General features: G+C 41.1%; 1 protein-coding gene across 5 annotated transcripts in view; it reads left to right on the top strand.

Annotated features, from left to right (window-relative positions):
* Positions 1-17,062, top strand: part of caska (calcium/calmodulin-dependent serine protein kinase a) — a 615,545-nt gene that overhangs the window by 388,150 nt on the left and 210,333 nt on the right. For all 5 annotated transcript variants that reach the window (XM_068040666.1, XM_068040667.1, XM_068040665.1 and 2 more), the window contains one exon: positions 1,678-1,777. In XM_068040666.1, the coding sequence (XP_067896767.1) occupies positions 1,678-1,777 (100 nt within the window). The remainder of the gene's footprint in view (positions 1-1,677; positions 1,778-17,062) is intronic.

Below are 17,062 nucleotides of genomic sequence, written 5' to 3'. Positions count from 1 at the left end.
TATGATCAGACAAAGTCAACGTGACTTAACGAAAGGGAAATCATGTTTGACAAATTTATTAGAGTTTTTTGAGAATGTAACTAGTAGGGTAGATAAAGGGGAGCCAGTAGATGCAGCAGAGACTGGAGTTGGCCTGAACTCCCCACCTGAGATATCGTACCAGGGTTTCACCACAGAATTTTGATTGGAATATAACAAGAGAAATCTGCAACCGTACGTTCATCCTCTTTATCCTCCGAACCTTTTTCTTCAGTGAACAAGGAAAAGATTAGAGGCCTGCAACATACCAAGTCTTCATCCTGGGGAAAAGCAAGTGGAAAAGGGAGAGCCTTCTCTGTCATCTCTTAGCTGTCTGTAACATGTTTGATAAGGTGTCACACAAAAGGTTAATACATAACATAAGGGCTCATGGAGTTGGGGTAATATATTAACATGGCTGGAGGATTGGGGATAAATGGAGCATTTTCAAGTTGGTATACTGTGACTAGTGGAGTGCCACAAGGATCAATGCTGGGCTCTCAGCTATTTACAATCTTTATTTAATGACTTAGTCAAAGAGATGGAAAGTAATAAATCTAGGTTTGGCAATGATACAAAGCTAGGTGGGAATGTAAGCTGTGAGGGGGGAACAAAGGTTGCAAAGAGATGTAAACCAGTTTAAGCGAGTGGGCAACAAGGTGGCAAATGGAGTATAATGTGGGGAAGTGTGAGGTTATTCATTTTAGTAGTAAGAATAGGAAAGCAGAATTTTTTTTAAAGGTGTGAAACTTCTAAATGTTGATGTTCAGAGAGACTTGGATGTACTTGTACAAGGAACACAAAGTTAGCATGCAGCTACAGCAAGCAATTAGAAAGACAAATGGCATGTTGGCCTTTATTGCAAGGGGTTTGGAGTACAAGAATGAGGATATCTTGCTACAATTGTACAGTGCTTTGGTGAGACGACACCTGGAGTATTATGTGCAGTTTTGGTCCCCATAGCTAAGGGAGGATATACTTGTATTGGAGGCGGTGCAGTGAAGGTTCACTAGATTAGTTTTTGGGATGAGAGTGTTGTCCTTTGATGAGAGGCTGAGTAAATTGGGTCTATTGCTCTCTGGAGTTTAGAAGAGTGAGAGATGATCTCACTGAAACAGAAGATTCTGAAGGACTTGACAGGGTAGAGACAGAGGTTGTTTCCCCTGGTTGGGGAATCTAGATAAGGGGGCACAGTTTCAGGATAAGGGGCCAATTATTTAGGTCTGAGATGAGAAATTTTTTGACTGAAAGGGTTGTGAATCTTTGTAATTCTGTACCCCAGAGGATAGTGGATGCTCTATCGTTGAATATAGTTAAGGCTGAGATAGACAGATTTTTGATCTCTCAGGAAATCAAGGGATATGGGGAGCAGGCGGGAAAGTGAAATTGAAGCTGAAGATCGGCCATGATCGTATTGAATGGCAGAGCAGGTTCGAGGGGCAGTATGATGTCCTCCTGCTCCTAATTCTTATGTTTTTTATGTAATATCGCATAGGATTACAATAATACTCTTCTTGCGACTATTCAGTTTGTAACTGGTAATGTTGTAAATAAAAGCCCAGTTACGTCTTTTGCAAGCTGCAATTTTGACATTCAGGCTGTCATCTCAATCTGTCTGCCCAAAAAGATTACAATTTTTTAAATTTAATTTATTTACAGGGGGCAGTGCTAGCAGCTGTATCAAGTCATAAGTTCAATTCTTTCTATGGGGACCCTCCTGAGGAGCTGCCTGATTTCTCTGAAGACCCCACTTCCTCAGGTAAATGTTTTCCATTCTAGAGAAACCAAACATTAAAGCTGATCCCCATGTAATTTTGATGGAGCAAAATCCTGAAGCTCTACAACCAAAATATATATTTTATATTTATTAAATCTGTATTTCCTTACTGACACAGCATATTATCCTTAACAAATAATGAAAAACAATAATTATACAACTAATTCCACCATAAAACTGCCCCTTGTGGACTTGTGATTAAGGATATGGATACTGACAAATCAGAAAACAGTAGACTCCTGCTCATTCCTCTGTGTGTATGTCTCCCTACCTTCTATATTATACTTCTCTTCTATATATCGATCTTCCCTTTCGAGCTAATGCTCTTTCTCTGCTCCTTTGCTCCCAGCTCCTCATCCCACTCTCTCATCTGCCCCTCACTGTCTAAACTCCCTCTCTCTAACTACCCCTCCCTCTCTCCCATCCCCTTGCAATTTCCCCCTCCATCCTCACCACCTCCACTGTTACCTCCCTTCCTTTCCACTGCCCCATCTCCCCCCTTCTCCACCGTCCCGTCTCTCTCCCCCCTCCATACCATCTTCCCTCTCTCTCTCCACCTCATCGCCTCTCCCCTCCATTTCCTGCTGACTTTTAAAGCTTTCATCATATGGCAAATTTGCATTTAAATTTGCAAATAAGTGCAAATTTTCAAACATTGCCCTCATTTGAATTAATGTATACAGACAAAAATATTCATTTCACACAGACTCTTATTTAGCTTGCCCTGTGTGGTTACAGAGCCCTGCATCTGGTAATGTGTAATTAGATGGTTATCGTTATTTTATTTCCTGAGTAAATTAATTTAAGTTGGAGCAACAGTGCACTAAATTAAGTTAGCCTGAGTTGTCCTTTTGTTTTTATGTATTTGTAATGTTACTGTTTTTTTTTATAATCAGTCCACAAAGTTTGTGTAACCAAAATTAAGAGTGCAAGTTGTAAACTGTGTTTACTGATAACAGTATATTAATTAATTACACAGTGCATGTCATCAAAGAACATTGGCCTTAAAAGATATTAAATTGCAATACTGTGACAAAGTGCTGCAAAGGATGGCAATGAATCTTTGGTAATTTACAGGAATGTGCGAATGATACCATTTTACTTGATCATCCCTAATAGTATGCATGTTTTTTTTAAAATATCTGATCCACTCAATAACAAAGTCCTTTGCGGAACAACTGTGTCTTCTCAGTTGAAACAGTTAAAATGTTCTGCTTTGAGCTGGTAATGTAATAGTTACACTATCATAATGGTAAAACAATGTTCATGGGTATAGGACCTGATTTGACTGTCCGTGAAAGTAGAACTGCTAATTTCATATTTCATCCTTTATTTCATTCAATGTACATGTGATTTGATCCTTGTAAGTGAGTTTATTGTCACTGGTACCAGTCTTGATATAAAGATATTCAGTGTTGCATAGTATGGTTTTCACCACCACCGAGGCAGCATTTGAACACTGGTATGGATGTTCACAAAAAATGGCTGCTTTGTGAACCATGCATTTAATTAAAACACCCTTCAAACTTGGGGTTTAAGCCTGGAAGTAGAAAACCTTGCATTTCAGTGGGGAATTAGCTGGTTGCCTTTTGTTTTAATGGGGAGATGATGGAGTTCGTTTTAAACACACACATTAGATTCTATTCTTGCATCTGATCAGTTGGTGGATCGGTTAAAAAGACAACAAAAGTTATGTCCAAACAAAATTGATCCAAAGGAGTGTTGTCCAAATTAAATTTCTGATTAGCCGCAGGTGTGGCTTTTGATGATTCCATTTTAACTACATGCAATAATTTTCGTGGAAAATGTCTTGCATGCACTCATACAATGCAGGTATATGTGCTTCACATATGTATATTTATTTAATAAACATCTGCCATCATTCAATAACCAAGGAAGTAAAACACTTCGAATTTTTTTTAAAACACCCATACACTCTTCTTTTCAACTTACCATTTTACCAACAAATGTATAAAAAAATTAAAATGCACCTGCATACAGCATGTCTATGAGTATTGAGATTTCCAACAGCGTCATCTATTATTCATTTTTAAGTAACTGATCAGAAAAGCAATTATCTGTTTCTGGATTTCCAATTAGCCACATATGGCTAGTGGCTATTGTATTGGATAACACTGAACTAAAGCTTTCACTGTTTTGACCAATGATGGCTTCAACCTTGAAATGATTCAGCCAAAACTTTTGAAAAGCTCTTAATGTTTGTTATTTATCCAAATGCTGCCCACTTACTAGGATTGCTAGCTGCAGAAAGTAGGTATCTACTTGTTTCACTATTTAAGGCATCTCATACTGCATAAACTGTGTGCCTTTGTGTGTGTAAATTTCACTGTCTCCTTTCACAGGCATGGTACTGAGGAGATAATAGTTGAGTTTCATGCTGTCTTCATACAGTTAATTCCTGACATATACACTGATGTGCTTCAGAACCTTCCTTTGCACTGTTCGTTATAATCAGGATAGTTGTAGGGGCATTATTAATTATATTTGACTTAATATAAATGCCAGGAATCTAAATAGAATAAATGTTTGACCAAACTCATGCAGTTCTGCATTTGATTGGTTGGTCAGATTTGCTTTGATACAAGGTTATTGTTCTGGTAGCAAAATTTAATCTTAAATTTATTACTTGACCAACTAATGTGTATTCACCAGCAATTATAATTTGGAAAGAACTATGGATGAATTGTAATTTAAATTGACATAAGCACAAACAGCAATAAATTCATTGTGAGGTCCTGAATGCACACATCTTGGGAGTTGTACTATTCCGAAGATTTTTTTTTAATGCTCATTAAGAGGGTTATTAAAGCTGAGAAATGAAAAATGTTATCACTTTTGGCTCTCAGCATCAAGCATTCCCAGGTCAAGTATAGCACAGACAAATGTAAAGTAAAATTCACTTTACAGTACTCTACAAGGTGGTTATGTTAATCTCAAAAGAACACTATTTTTCTATATCCTGTACCCTGTCAAAGTAAGTTTCAAGACTTTTGCTGAATTAACAGCAGCTTTGGGCTGTGAAACCATAAATACTGTAAACTGGAATTCCATTACCTGACTTATTTATCAAAGAACCTTTACAACCATTGTAAAAACGAGGCTTATAGTAAGGGCACAACTTGAATTCTATTCTTAGCAACATAGTAAGAACACAAGTTTAACTCAGTCCTCAGAAACAGAAGTGCAGTGTCTGAACTGCACCTCAGTTTCCCATTTGTATGATGTATCTAAGTATTTTATCATTTCAGTAATTAGACGATTTAAGAAACTAAGCTGGCTAAGTCCTGGATATTTACCAATGGCAACTGTAGTGGGAAGTTGAAATGTTTTATTTCCTTCCAAGCGAGCAAACCTTAATGAATTTTAGATTTGAGTTTAGATCTTGACCAAAGACTGCTTGTAGATGAACTACTTTAGGGAAGTACAGGATGCAGGTTTTTTCAGATCTGCTGATACAATCTGTTTATAAATTTTCTGCTGCCTGCGGTGTCCTGCACTGAGAGCTGGGCAGAGCTATGAGACTGATCCTTGCAAAGCTGCCAAAAACTTGCTCATGCAATTGCACACCAAACATTAAACACTCTGAAAGGCCATGACTAGTAGATTTTTGCAAAAATCTGTTCTGGATCAAAGAAAATACTTTGTATTATAAAAATGGCTGATTTTACGCTAGTTGGTTCAGTATCAAGTAGAAGAAAGATAAACAGAAACAACTTCCATTATGTAACATGTTTAATACTCAAAACCATCCTAGGTCACTTCACAGAGATCTAATCAAACAAAAAAAAGAACTCTGAGACAAAGGAGCAGATAGCTGGAGTTATGAACAAAAGCTTGATCAAAGAAGTGGATTCTAAAGAGGACCTTAAAAGAAGAGGTGTGAGGAAGGAATTCAAGAACTTGAGTCTTACAAGGCAGAAAGCATGATTGCCAATATTGATGTGAAGTGGGGGTAAAGCACAAGAAGCCAGAGTTAGAGAAACAGAAAGTTTGTTGCGATGGGAATTATAGAGATAGAAGAGGTTACAGAAGTAGGAAATGGCAAGTACATGAAGAAATTAAACACAAATGAGAATATTTAATTTGGTGTGGGCATCCGAAAGCCATTTGTAAGTCAGCAAGGGTGAAGAGTGAACAGGACATTGTGCGGGATAGGACATGGACAGAAAAGTTTTGGATGAGCTGAAGTTAAGGGAGAATGGAGAATACAAGCTGACTAAGAGAGCATTGCAACAGTTGAGTCTGCAGGTGACAATGGATGAGAGTTTAAGTGGAAAATAGACTCAAACAGGGTGGGTGGTGAGCGATGTTACAAAGGTGGAAGTAGGCAGTCTTTCTAACAGAATATATGGGATTGAAAGCCCAGCTCAGGGTCAAAGAGGATAGATACCAAGATTATGAGCAGTCTGTTTGAGCATGAGAAAATGTCTGGGAGCAGGATGGAATCTAATGATGATAGAGTTATGGCAGGGACCAAAGGCTCTGATTTCAGTCTTTCCAATGTTTAATTGGAGAAAATTGAAGACTGATATTGGGCAAGCAGTCTGACAACATAGACACAGTTGACAGATTCAGAGAAGTGGTGGAGATGTAAATCTGGGTGTCATCAGCGTACATGTGGAAGCTGGCCCCATGTTCGTGGATGATGTTGCCAAAAAGCATCATGTAGATGAGGAAGAAGAAAAGGTAGGGACAATTCTTGGGGCAAAACAGGAATAATGGTTCGGGAGTGGGAACAGATGCCATTCCTAAAGATGCTGTAGCTATGAATTGATAGGTATGGTAAAAATGGAACCAAGTGAGGGCAATCCCACTGAGTTGATCAATGGAGGTGAAAGGTGTAGTGAACTGTATCATAAGCTGCAAAGAGATCAAGGAGACCAATACAAGATAATGCACCGTTGTCCCAGTCACAAAGGATGTCTGTATTGTGGCAGGAACATCAGTCTGATCGGAGAGATTCAAACATAGTGTTGCAGGAAAGATGAGCACAGACTTCAGTGGTGGCAACACATTCAAAAACTTCAGAAAGGAAAGAGTGGTTGAAAATGGTCCACCGGTTTTAAAAGGTAGAGGGGTTGACTGTGGAGAGGGTGATGATGGGGCTTTTGGAAGTGAGTCAGATAGTATCTGCAGAGAGGGAACCATTTAAAAGCTCAGCTAGCATGGAGAAGGTAAATCAGAGGGCCAGCAGTTTAATGAGAATGCGGTCGAGGGACAGGATGTGGATTTCATGGATAAGGTGAGCTCAGAGAGGGCACAATCGGAAATAGGAAACTGGAAATCAATCCCAGTTCAGGACTAGGACTGGTGGAGGTTTGACTTGTTGGGCAGGGAAAGGGGGAGGAGAGGGGTGGGGTGAGAAGTAGCCAGATGGAGTAGTAGTGGGAAGCAGCTGAGGCAGTGATCGATATTCTCAATCTTAGTGAAAGACAAGTCCATGAGATCCTTACACTTAGTGGAGGTGATGTTAGAAGGAGAGCAAGGCCTGATAGCACTTGATGTGGTCCAGCTAGATCTGGTGATGAATGGCTAAACCAGTTGTGCACCAGATACGCTCAAGTTTGCATTCCTTGGATTTGAAGGAGCAAAGATAGGGACGATACTAGAATCGTAGAATGATGCTGCACATAAGGATGCCATTCAATCCATCATGCCTATGCTGGGTCTTAGGTGGAGGTATCCCACTAGTCACACTCCCCCTGCTCTTTCTCCATAGCTCAGCCCATTTTTTCCCTTCAAGTATTTATCCAATTCCCTTTTGAAAGTTACTTTTGAACCTTCTTCCACACCCTTTCAGTCAGTATATTCCAGATCACCACAACTCACTGTTTTAAAAAAAAAAGTTTCCTCATGTCACCTCTGATTCTTTTGCCAATCATCTTAAATCTGCATCGTCTGGTTACCAATCCTTCTGCCGCTGGAAGTAGTTTCTCCTTATTTGCTCTAACAAAATCCTTTGTGATTTTGAACACCGCTACCAAATCTTTTTTTTTTCCCAAAAATATACTTTATTCATAAAAATCTTTTAAAAATGCAGTTCAAAACAGCACCAAGTTGACCTTTTCTGCTGTAAGGAGAACAACCCCAACTTCTCCAGTCATTCCACTTAAGTGAAGTCCCTCATTCAAATCAAATCAAAATTTGATTAGGAATAGTCAGCAAGGCTTTGTCAGAGGGAGGTCATGCCTAACAAATTTGATTGAATATTTTGAGCATGTGACCAGGTGTGTAGATGAGGGTAGTGCAGTTGATGTAGTTTACATGGATTTCAGCAAAGCCTTTGACAAGGTCCCACATGGGAGACTTATCAAGAAAGCAAATGCACTTGGGATACAAGGTAACTTGATAAGGTGGATTCAAAATTGGCTTAGCTGTAGGAGACAGAGAGTGATGACAGATGGCTGTTTTAGTGACTGGAAGCCAGTGTCCAGTGGCGTACCACAGGGATCTGTGCTGGGTCCCCTATTGTTTGTCATTTATATAAACGACATAGATGACTATGTGGGGGGTAGGATCAGTAAGTTCGCGGATGACACAAAGATTGGCCGAGTGGTTAACAGTGAGGTGGAGTGTCTTAGGTTACAGGAATATATAGACGGGATGGTCAAATGGGCAGAAAAGTGGCAGATGGAATTTAACGCTGAAAAGTGTGAGGTGATACACTTTGGAAGGAGTAATGTGACACGGAAGTATTCAATGAATGGCCTGACACTGGGAAGTTCTGAGGAACAAAGGAACCTTGCTGTGTTTGTCCATAGATCTCTGAGGGCAGAATGACAGGTTAATAGGGTGGTGAAAAAGGCATATGGGACACTTGCCTTTATCAATCGAGGCATAGATTACAAAAGCAGGGAGGTCATGTTGGAGTTGTACAGAAATTTGGTAAGGTCATAGCTGGAGTACTGTGGGCAATTCTGGTAGCCACATTATAGGAAGGATGTGATTGCATTGGAGGGGGTGCAGAGGCGATTCACCAGGATGGTGCCTGGGATGGAACATTTAAGCTATGAAGAGAGGTTGGATAGGCTTGGGTTGTTTTCACTGGAGCAGAGAAGACTGAGGGCTGACCTGATCGAGGTGGACAAGATTATGAGGGGCATGGACAGGGTGGATAGGGAGCAGCTGTTCCCCTTAGTTGAAGGGTCAGTTACAAGGGGTCACAAGTTTAAGGTGAGGGGCGGGAGGTTTAAGGGGGATTTGAGGAAGAACTTTTTTACCCAGAGGGTAGTGACGGTCTGGAATGCCCTGCCTGGGAGGGTGGTAGAGGCAGGTTGCCTCACATCCTTTAAAAAGTACCCGGATGAGCACTTGGCACGTCATGACATTCAAGGCTATGGGCCAAGTGCTGGCAAATGGGATTAGGTAGACAGGTCAGGTGTTTTAATGCATCGGTGCAGACTCGATGGGCCGAAGGGCCTCTTCTGCACTGTATTATTCTGTGATTCCTGGTGCTATTCTAGTAAATGTCTTCTGCACCCTCTCTAAGGCCTTGACATGCTTCCTAAAGTGTGGTGCCCAGAATTGAACACAATGCACCAGATAAGGCCTAACCAGTGTTTTATAAAGATTTAGCATAGCTTCCTTGCTTTTCTTCTCTATTCTCATTTTTAATTTTTTTTTATTTAGAGATACAGCACTGAAACAGGCCCTTCGGCCCATCAAGTCTGTGCCGACCAACAACCACCCATTTATACTAACCCTACAGAAATCCCATATTCCCTACCACCTACCTACACTAGGGGCGATTTACAATGGCCAATTTACCTATCACCTGCAAGTCTTTTGGCTGTGGGAGGAAACCGGAGTACCCGGCAAAAACCCACGGTATTAAGGAAGCCAAGGATCCCATTTGCTGCCTTCAAAGATTTGGGTACTTAGACCACCCTCCCCCAAGCCAATCTCACTGTTCCTGCATCCCTTTTAAAATTGTATCACTTAGTTTATATTGTATCTCTTCATTCTTCCTACCAAATTGTATGACTTCACATTTCTCTGTTAAATTTCATCTGCCGTGCGTCTTTCCGTTTCACCAGTCTATGTCATCTTGAATTCTGTTACTATCCTCCTCATGGTTTACTACATTGCTGAGTTTTGTTTCTTCTGCAGACTTTGGAATTATCCCTTCTATATCCAAGTCCAGGCCATTAATATGTATCAAAAAGAGCAGTGGCTCACATACCAACCCCAGGGGGGCACTACTGTATGCTTCCATCCAGATTGAAAAATAACCATTCACTACTCTATTAGTATGAGAATAGAGAAGAGAAGCAAGGAAGTTATGCTAAATCTTGATAAACCACTGGTTAGGCCTCAGTTGTAGTAGTGTGTTCAATTCTGACCCTTAGCCAATTTAGTATCCACACTGCCCCTTTAATCCAATGGGCTTTAATTTTGCTAACAAATTTAATGAGATCATCCGGGATGGGAGAGAGTAAAGATTTTGCTGGGGACAAGGGCATCAAATTTGGACATGAGGAAGTGTCTAATGTGTCACAAAAGTATTGTAGTGAGTGGAAGGCCAAAGGCTGGGCAATTGTCAGTGATTTAGTGGGAAGTCGTTTCCAGGAGTTGACACAGAAGAAAGTGAATTTCAAAGCAATGGTCCCTTTAAAATGTTGTTCTGCATGGCCAGTTTTTTTCAATACATGGTGTTGGCGACTGCTTTCCTATTCTATTTTGTTTCATCACTTTAAACACCATAGTACACAGACATCAGTTGTAACAACCACAGAATCAGGTCTTTAACAAGCTCATGTTACATAATCCAACGTGAGTACTCAGCTAAATCATATTACACTATTCTAATGTGATCACATTATTCTTTATTATTAAGTTCACGACTCACAAAGAACTGAAGTATATCACAATCCACAATACAGCGTCATTACAGCAGTCAATGGTTTAACTCAAACTATTTATACCAATTCTACTTCTGATTTTTTTTTCATTCATGGGTTCTGGGTAAGGCCAGCATTTATTTGCCATCCATAATTGTCCTTGAGAAGGTGGTGGTGAGCTGCCTTCTTGAACCGTTGCAGTCCATGCCCACACCCACAAGGGAATTCCAGGATTCTTGCTAATTGACAATGAAGGAACGGCAATACTGTTCCAAGTCAGGGTGGTGTGTGACTTGAAGGGGAACTTGCAGGTGGTGGTGTTCCCATGCGTCTGCTACCCTTCTTGTTCTAGGTGATGGAGGTCCTGGATTTGAAAGATGCTGTCGAAGGAGCCTTGGCAAGTTGCTGCAGTGCATCTTATATATGGTACATACACTGCTGCCACTGTGTGCCAGGGGTGGATGGGGTGCTGATCAAGCAGATTGCCTTGTCCTGGATGGTTTTGAGCTTTTTGAGTGGTTGGAGCTGCTCTCATCCAGGCAAGGGGGCGGCACAGTGGCGCAGTGGTTAGCACCACAGCCTCACAGCTCCAGCCACCCGGGTCCGATTCTGGGTACTGCCTGTGCGGAGTTTGCAAGTTCTCCCTGTGACCGCGTGGGTTTTCGCTGGGTGCTCCGGTTTCCTCCCACAGCCAAAGACTTGCAGGTTGATAGGTAAATTGGCCATTATAAATTGCCCCTAGTATAGGTAGGTGGTAGGGAGAAGGTGGGGATGTGAGAGGGTAATGGGATTAATGTAGGATTAGTATAAATGGGTGGTTGATGGTCGGCACAGACTCGGTGGGCCAAAGGGCCTGTTTCAGTGCTGTATCTCTAAATAAATAAAGTGGAGAGTATTCCATCGTACATTATTTGTAGACGGTGGACAGGCTTTGGGGAGTCAGGAGGTGAGTTACTAACTGCAGAATCCCTGGCCTCTGACCTGCTCTTGTCGGCACAGTATATGGCTGGTTCAGTTAAGTTTCAGGTCAGTGGTAACACCACCACCACCACCCCCTCCCCAGGATGTTAATGGTGGGGGTTTCAGCAATGGTAATGTTGTTGTACATCAAGGGGAGGTAGTTAAATTCTCTCTTGTTGGTGATTATCATTGCCCAGCACTTGTGTTACTTGCCACTTATCAGCCCAAGCCTGAATGTTGTCCAGGCGTTGCTGCATATGGACATGGACTGCTTCAGTATCTGAGTAGTTACGATTGGAACCAAACACTGTGCAGTCATCAGAAAACATCCACACCTCTGACCTTATGGACAAAAGGGCATTGATGAAGCAGATGAAGCTGATTTAGGACACTGCCCTGAGGAACTCATGCATTGATATCCTGCGACTGAAATGATTGGCCTCCAGTAACCATAACCATCTTTGTTTGTGCTAGGTATGACTCCAACCAGTGGAGGTTCTACCCCCTGATTCCCATTGATTTTAATTTTGCAAGGGCTCCCTGAAGCCACACTCGGTCAAATGTTGCCTTGATGTCAAGGGCAGTCACCCTCACCTCGCCTCTGGAATTCAACTCTTTTGTCCATATTTGGACCAAAGCTGTAATGGGGTCTGGAGCCAAGTTGCCCTGGCAAAACTCAAACCGACCATCAGTGAGCAAGTTATTGTTTAGTAAGTGCCATTTGATAGCACTGTCAACGACACCTTCCATTACTTTGCTCATGATTGAAAGTAGACTGATGCATGATAATTGGCTAGATTGGATTTGACCGACTTCTTGTGGACATGACATACCTGCATGATATTCCACATTGTCAGGTAGATGCCAGTGTTGTAGCTGTACTAGGAACATAGGACTTAGGAGTAGGCCATTCAGACCTTCCAGCCTGCTCTGCCACTCGATAAGATCATGGCTGTGGTCTCGACTCCACTTTCCTGTCTGCCCCCCATAACCCTTGGCTCCCTTGTCTATCAAAAATCTATCTAACTCAGACTTGAATAAATTCAATGACCCAACCTCCACTGCTTTCTGGGGAAGAGAATTCTACAGACGAATGACCCTTTGAGAAAAACGATTCTCCTCATCTCTGTCTTAAAAGGGAGACCTCTTATTCTTAAGCTGTGTCCCCTAGTTCTAGTATCTCCCACAAGAGGAAACACCCTCCTGGTATCCACTCTATCAAATTCCCTCAGGATCTTATATGTTTCAATAAGATCACCTCTCATTCTTCTAAACTCCAATGGGTTTAGGCCCAACCTGTTCAACCTTTCTTCATAAGATAAGCCCTTCATCCCCGAAATTAGTCGAGTGAACCTGCTCTGAACTGCTAACGCAATTATATCCTTTTTCAAATAAGGAGACCAAAACTGTACAGTATTCCAGATGTGGTCTCACCAGGACCCTGTACAGCTGCAGTAAAACTTAGCTACTTTTATACTCAATTCCCTTTGCAATAAATGCCAGCATTTCTTTTGCCTTCCTAATCACTTGCTGCACATGCATACTAACCTTTTGTGATTCATGTACCAGGACACCCAGATCCCTCTGTAGCACTGAGTTCTGCAATCTCTCTCCATTTAAATAGTATACAGCTTTTCTATTCTTCCTGCCAAAGTGGACAAGTTCACATTTTCCCACATTATACTCCATCTGTCAATTTTTTGTCCACTCACTTAACCTATCTATATCCTTTTGTAGACTATCTACTTCCTCTTGACAACTTACTTTACTTCTTGATGTCATAGGCAAATTTAGCTACCATACATTTGGTCCCTTCATCCAAGACATTGATGTAAATTGTAAATAGTTGAGGCCCCAGCACCGATCCCTATGGCACTCCGCTAGTTACAGCTTGCCAACCTGAAAAAGACCCATCTATCCATAGTCTCCACTTCCTGTTAGCTAACCAGCCCTTTATCCATGCTAATATGCTACCCCCTACACCATGTGCTCTTATCTTGTGTAGTAATCTTTGATGTAGTAACCTGGATAGAATTGAGGTGAAGGGCCTATTTACCTTAGCAGAGAGGTCAGTGACTGGGGGGCATAGATTTAAAGTGATTGGTAGACAAATTAGAGGGGAGATGAGGAAAAGTATTTTCACATAGAGGGTGGTGGGGGTCTGGAACACATTGTCTGAAAGGGTAGTTGAGGCAGAAACCCTCAACTCATTCAAAAGAAGTCTGGATATGCACCGCAAGTGCCATAATCTGCAGGGCTACGGACCAAATGCTGGAAGGTGGGATTAGAATGGGTGGAATATTTTTCGACCAGTGCAGACACGATGGGCCAAACGGCCTCTTGCTGTGCCGTAAACTTTCTATGATTCGTCACCTTATTAAATGTTTTTGGAAATCCAAGTACAACACATCTACAGGTTCCCCTTTATCTACCTTGCTTGTTACTTAAAGAACTGTAATAAATTAGTTGAACACAATTTCCCTTTTACAAAACCATGTTGACTCTGATCCATTATGATTTTCTAAGTATCCTGTTATAACCTCATTAATAATGGATTCTAGTAATTTCCCTAAGACACACGTTAGGCTAACTGGCCTATAGTTTCCTGCTTTCTGTTTCCCTCCTTTCTTGAATAAAGGTGTTACATTAGCTATTTTCCAATCTGTTGGGACCCTCTTCAGCTACTACTTTTAAGATCCGAGGATGCAGGCCATCTAGTCCTGGGGGCTTGTCAGCATTTAGGTTTAATAGTTTTCCGAGCACCTTTTCCCTAGTGATGGTGATTGTTTTAAGTTCCTGCCTCCCTTTCACCTCTTGATTTTTAAGTGTGGGATCGATGCTGGGGCCTTATTATTTACAATTTATATCAATGACTTGGATGATGGGAACAATTGTATGGTAGCTAAATTTGCCTATGATGCCAAGATAGGAAGGAAAGTTTTAAGTCTTTGGCAGGTTTTCTAAGTCTTCTACAGTGAAAACAGACACAAAATACCTGTTCAAAACCTCCACCATTTCCTTGATTTCCATTATCAATTCCTGAGACACTCTAGAGGACCAACACTAGTGTTAGTTGCTCTTTTCCTATTTAAATACGTGTAGAAACTCTTACTGTCTGTTTTTATACTACTAGCTGGTTTTCTCTCGCAATCTACTTTCTCCCTCTTAATTATTTTCGTCATTCTTTGTTGGTTCTTAAAATCTGTCCAATCTTCTGACCTACCACTAATCTTTGCAGATTTGTACAGTGTCATTTACGGCACAGACAGAGGCCATTCGGCCCATTGAGTCCCTATTGGCTCTCCATGGAACTCTGCTGTCAGTCCTACTCCAGGGCTCGATCCCCGTGGCCCTGCAAGCTATTTCTCTCAAATGGCCATCCAACCTCCTCTTGAAGTCAGTGATTGTCTCTGCTTCCCGCGCTCTTGTGAATAGGTAGAAAAGTGCTTCCTCATATTCCTCCTGCATCTTTTGCCCAAAACCTTCAATCTGTGTCCCCTAGATCTTGTACCATTAATGGGAACAGCTTTTCCTTGTCTAACTTATCTAAGCCTGTCACAATCTTGTACATTTCTATTAAATCTCTTCTCAATCTCCTTTGTTTTAAGGAGAACAAACCCAGCTTTTCCAACCTATCCTTGTAACTAAAATCCTCCATCCCTGGAACCATCCCTGCGCTATATTAGACCTGGTATTGTGCAATGAGATAGGATTAATTAATGACGTCATAGCAAAGACACCCCTAGGTAGCAGCGATCATAATATGATTGAATTTTACATTCAGTTTGAGGGAGAAAAGAGTGGGTCCAAAACTACTATTTTAAACTTAAATAAGGGCAATTATGAGGTCATGATAACAGAGCTAGCTGAAGTGAACTGGCAAATCAGGTTAAGGGATAGGTCAGTAGAGATGCAGTGGCAGACATTTAGGGGATATTTCAGAATACACAGAATAGATACATTTCAACGCGAAAGAAAAATTCCCAGGGTGGGACCCACCATCCGTGGTTAACTAAAACAGTTAAAGATAGTATCAAACTTAAAGAAAAATCATATAATTGCGCAAAGATGGGAGGCAGTTCAGAATATAAAAACAGCAAAGAATGACTAAAAGATTGACAAGGATGGTAAAATTAGAGTACGAGAGAAAGCTAGCTAGAAATATAAAGACAGTAAGAGTTTCTATAGATATTTTAAAAAGAAAAGAGTTAATAAAGTTGGTCCTATAGAAGGTGAGTCTGGGGAATGAATAATGAATAATAAGGAAATGGCAGATGAAGTGAACAGATATTTTGCATTGGTCTTCACTATTGAGCATACAAGTAATATTCCAGTATTAGCTTTAAGTCAGGACATGGGAGGGAACTCAAGAAAATTACAATCACCAGGGAAGTGGTACTGAACAAATTGTTGGAGCTGCGGGCTGACAAGTCCCCGGGTCTTGATGGACTTCATCCTAGGGTGTTAAAATAAGTGGCTAGTGAGATAGTTGATGCGCTAGTTTTAATTTTCCAAATTTCCCTAGATTCAGGGAATGTTCCATTAGATTGGAAAATAACAAATGTAACTCCTTTATTCAAAAAGGGAGGGAGACAGAAAGCAGGAAACTATAGGCCAGTTAGCTTAACATCTGTGTTAGGGAAAATGTTAGAAGCTATTATTAAAGACAGTATAGAAGGGCATTTAGAAAAATTGAAGGTAATCAGGCAGAGTCAACATGGTTTTGTGAAAGAGAAATCATGTTAACCAGTTTATTGGAGTTCTTTGTGGGAGTTATATGTGCTGTGGAATAAGGGGAACCGGTGGATGTATTGTACTTAGATTTCCAGAAGGCATTTGATAAGGTGCCACATCAAAGGTTATTGCAGAAAATAAAAGCTCATCGTGTAGGGGGTAACATATTGGCATGGATAGAAGATTGGCTAGCCAATAGGAAACAGAGAGTAGGCATAAATGGGTCATTTTCTGGTTGGCAAGATGTAACGAGTGGTGTGCCACAGGGATCTGTGCTGGGGCCTCAACTTTTTACAAATGATCTAAATGATTTCGATGAAGGGACCGAAAGTATGGTTGCTAAATTTGCTGATGACACAAAGATAGGTAGGAAAGTAACTTGTGAAGAGGACATAAAGGGGCTACATAAGAACATAAGAAATAGGAGCAGGAGTAGGCCATTCAGCCCCTCAAGCCTGCCCTGCCATTCAATAAGATCTGTCCCAGGCCTCAACTCCTCTTTCGGGCCTGCTCCACATAACCCTCAACTCCCCGAGATTTCAAAAATCTGTCTACCTTCTCAAATACATTTAGTGACCTAGCCTCCACAACTCTGAGGTAGAGAATTCCAGAGATTCACCACCCTCTGAGAGAAGAAATTCCTTTGCATCTCAGTTTTAAATGTGTGACCTCTTACTCTGTAACTATGTCCCCTAGTTCAAGATTCCCCCAC

Source organism: Heterodontus francisci, chromosome 10 (genome assembly GCF_036365525.1).
Source record: "Heterodontus francisci isolate sHetFra1 chromosome 10, sHetFra1.hap1, whole genome shotgun sequence".
Lineage (NCBI taxonomy): Eukaryota > Metazoa > Chordata > Chondrichthyes > Heterodontiformes > Heterodontidae > Heterodontus > Heterodontus francisci.
Note: the sequence above shows the minus strand (reverse complement) of the source record. Positions and strands in the feature narration are given on the sequence as shown.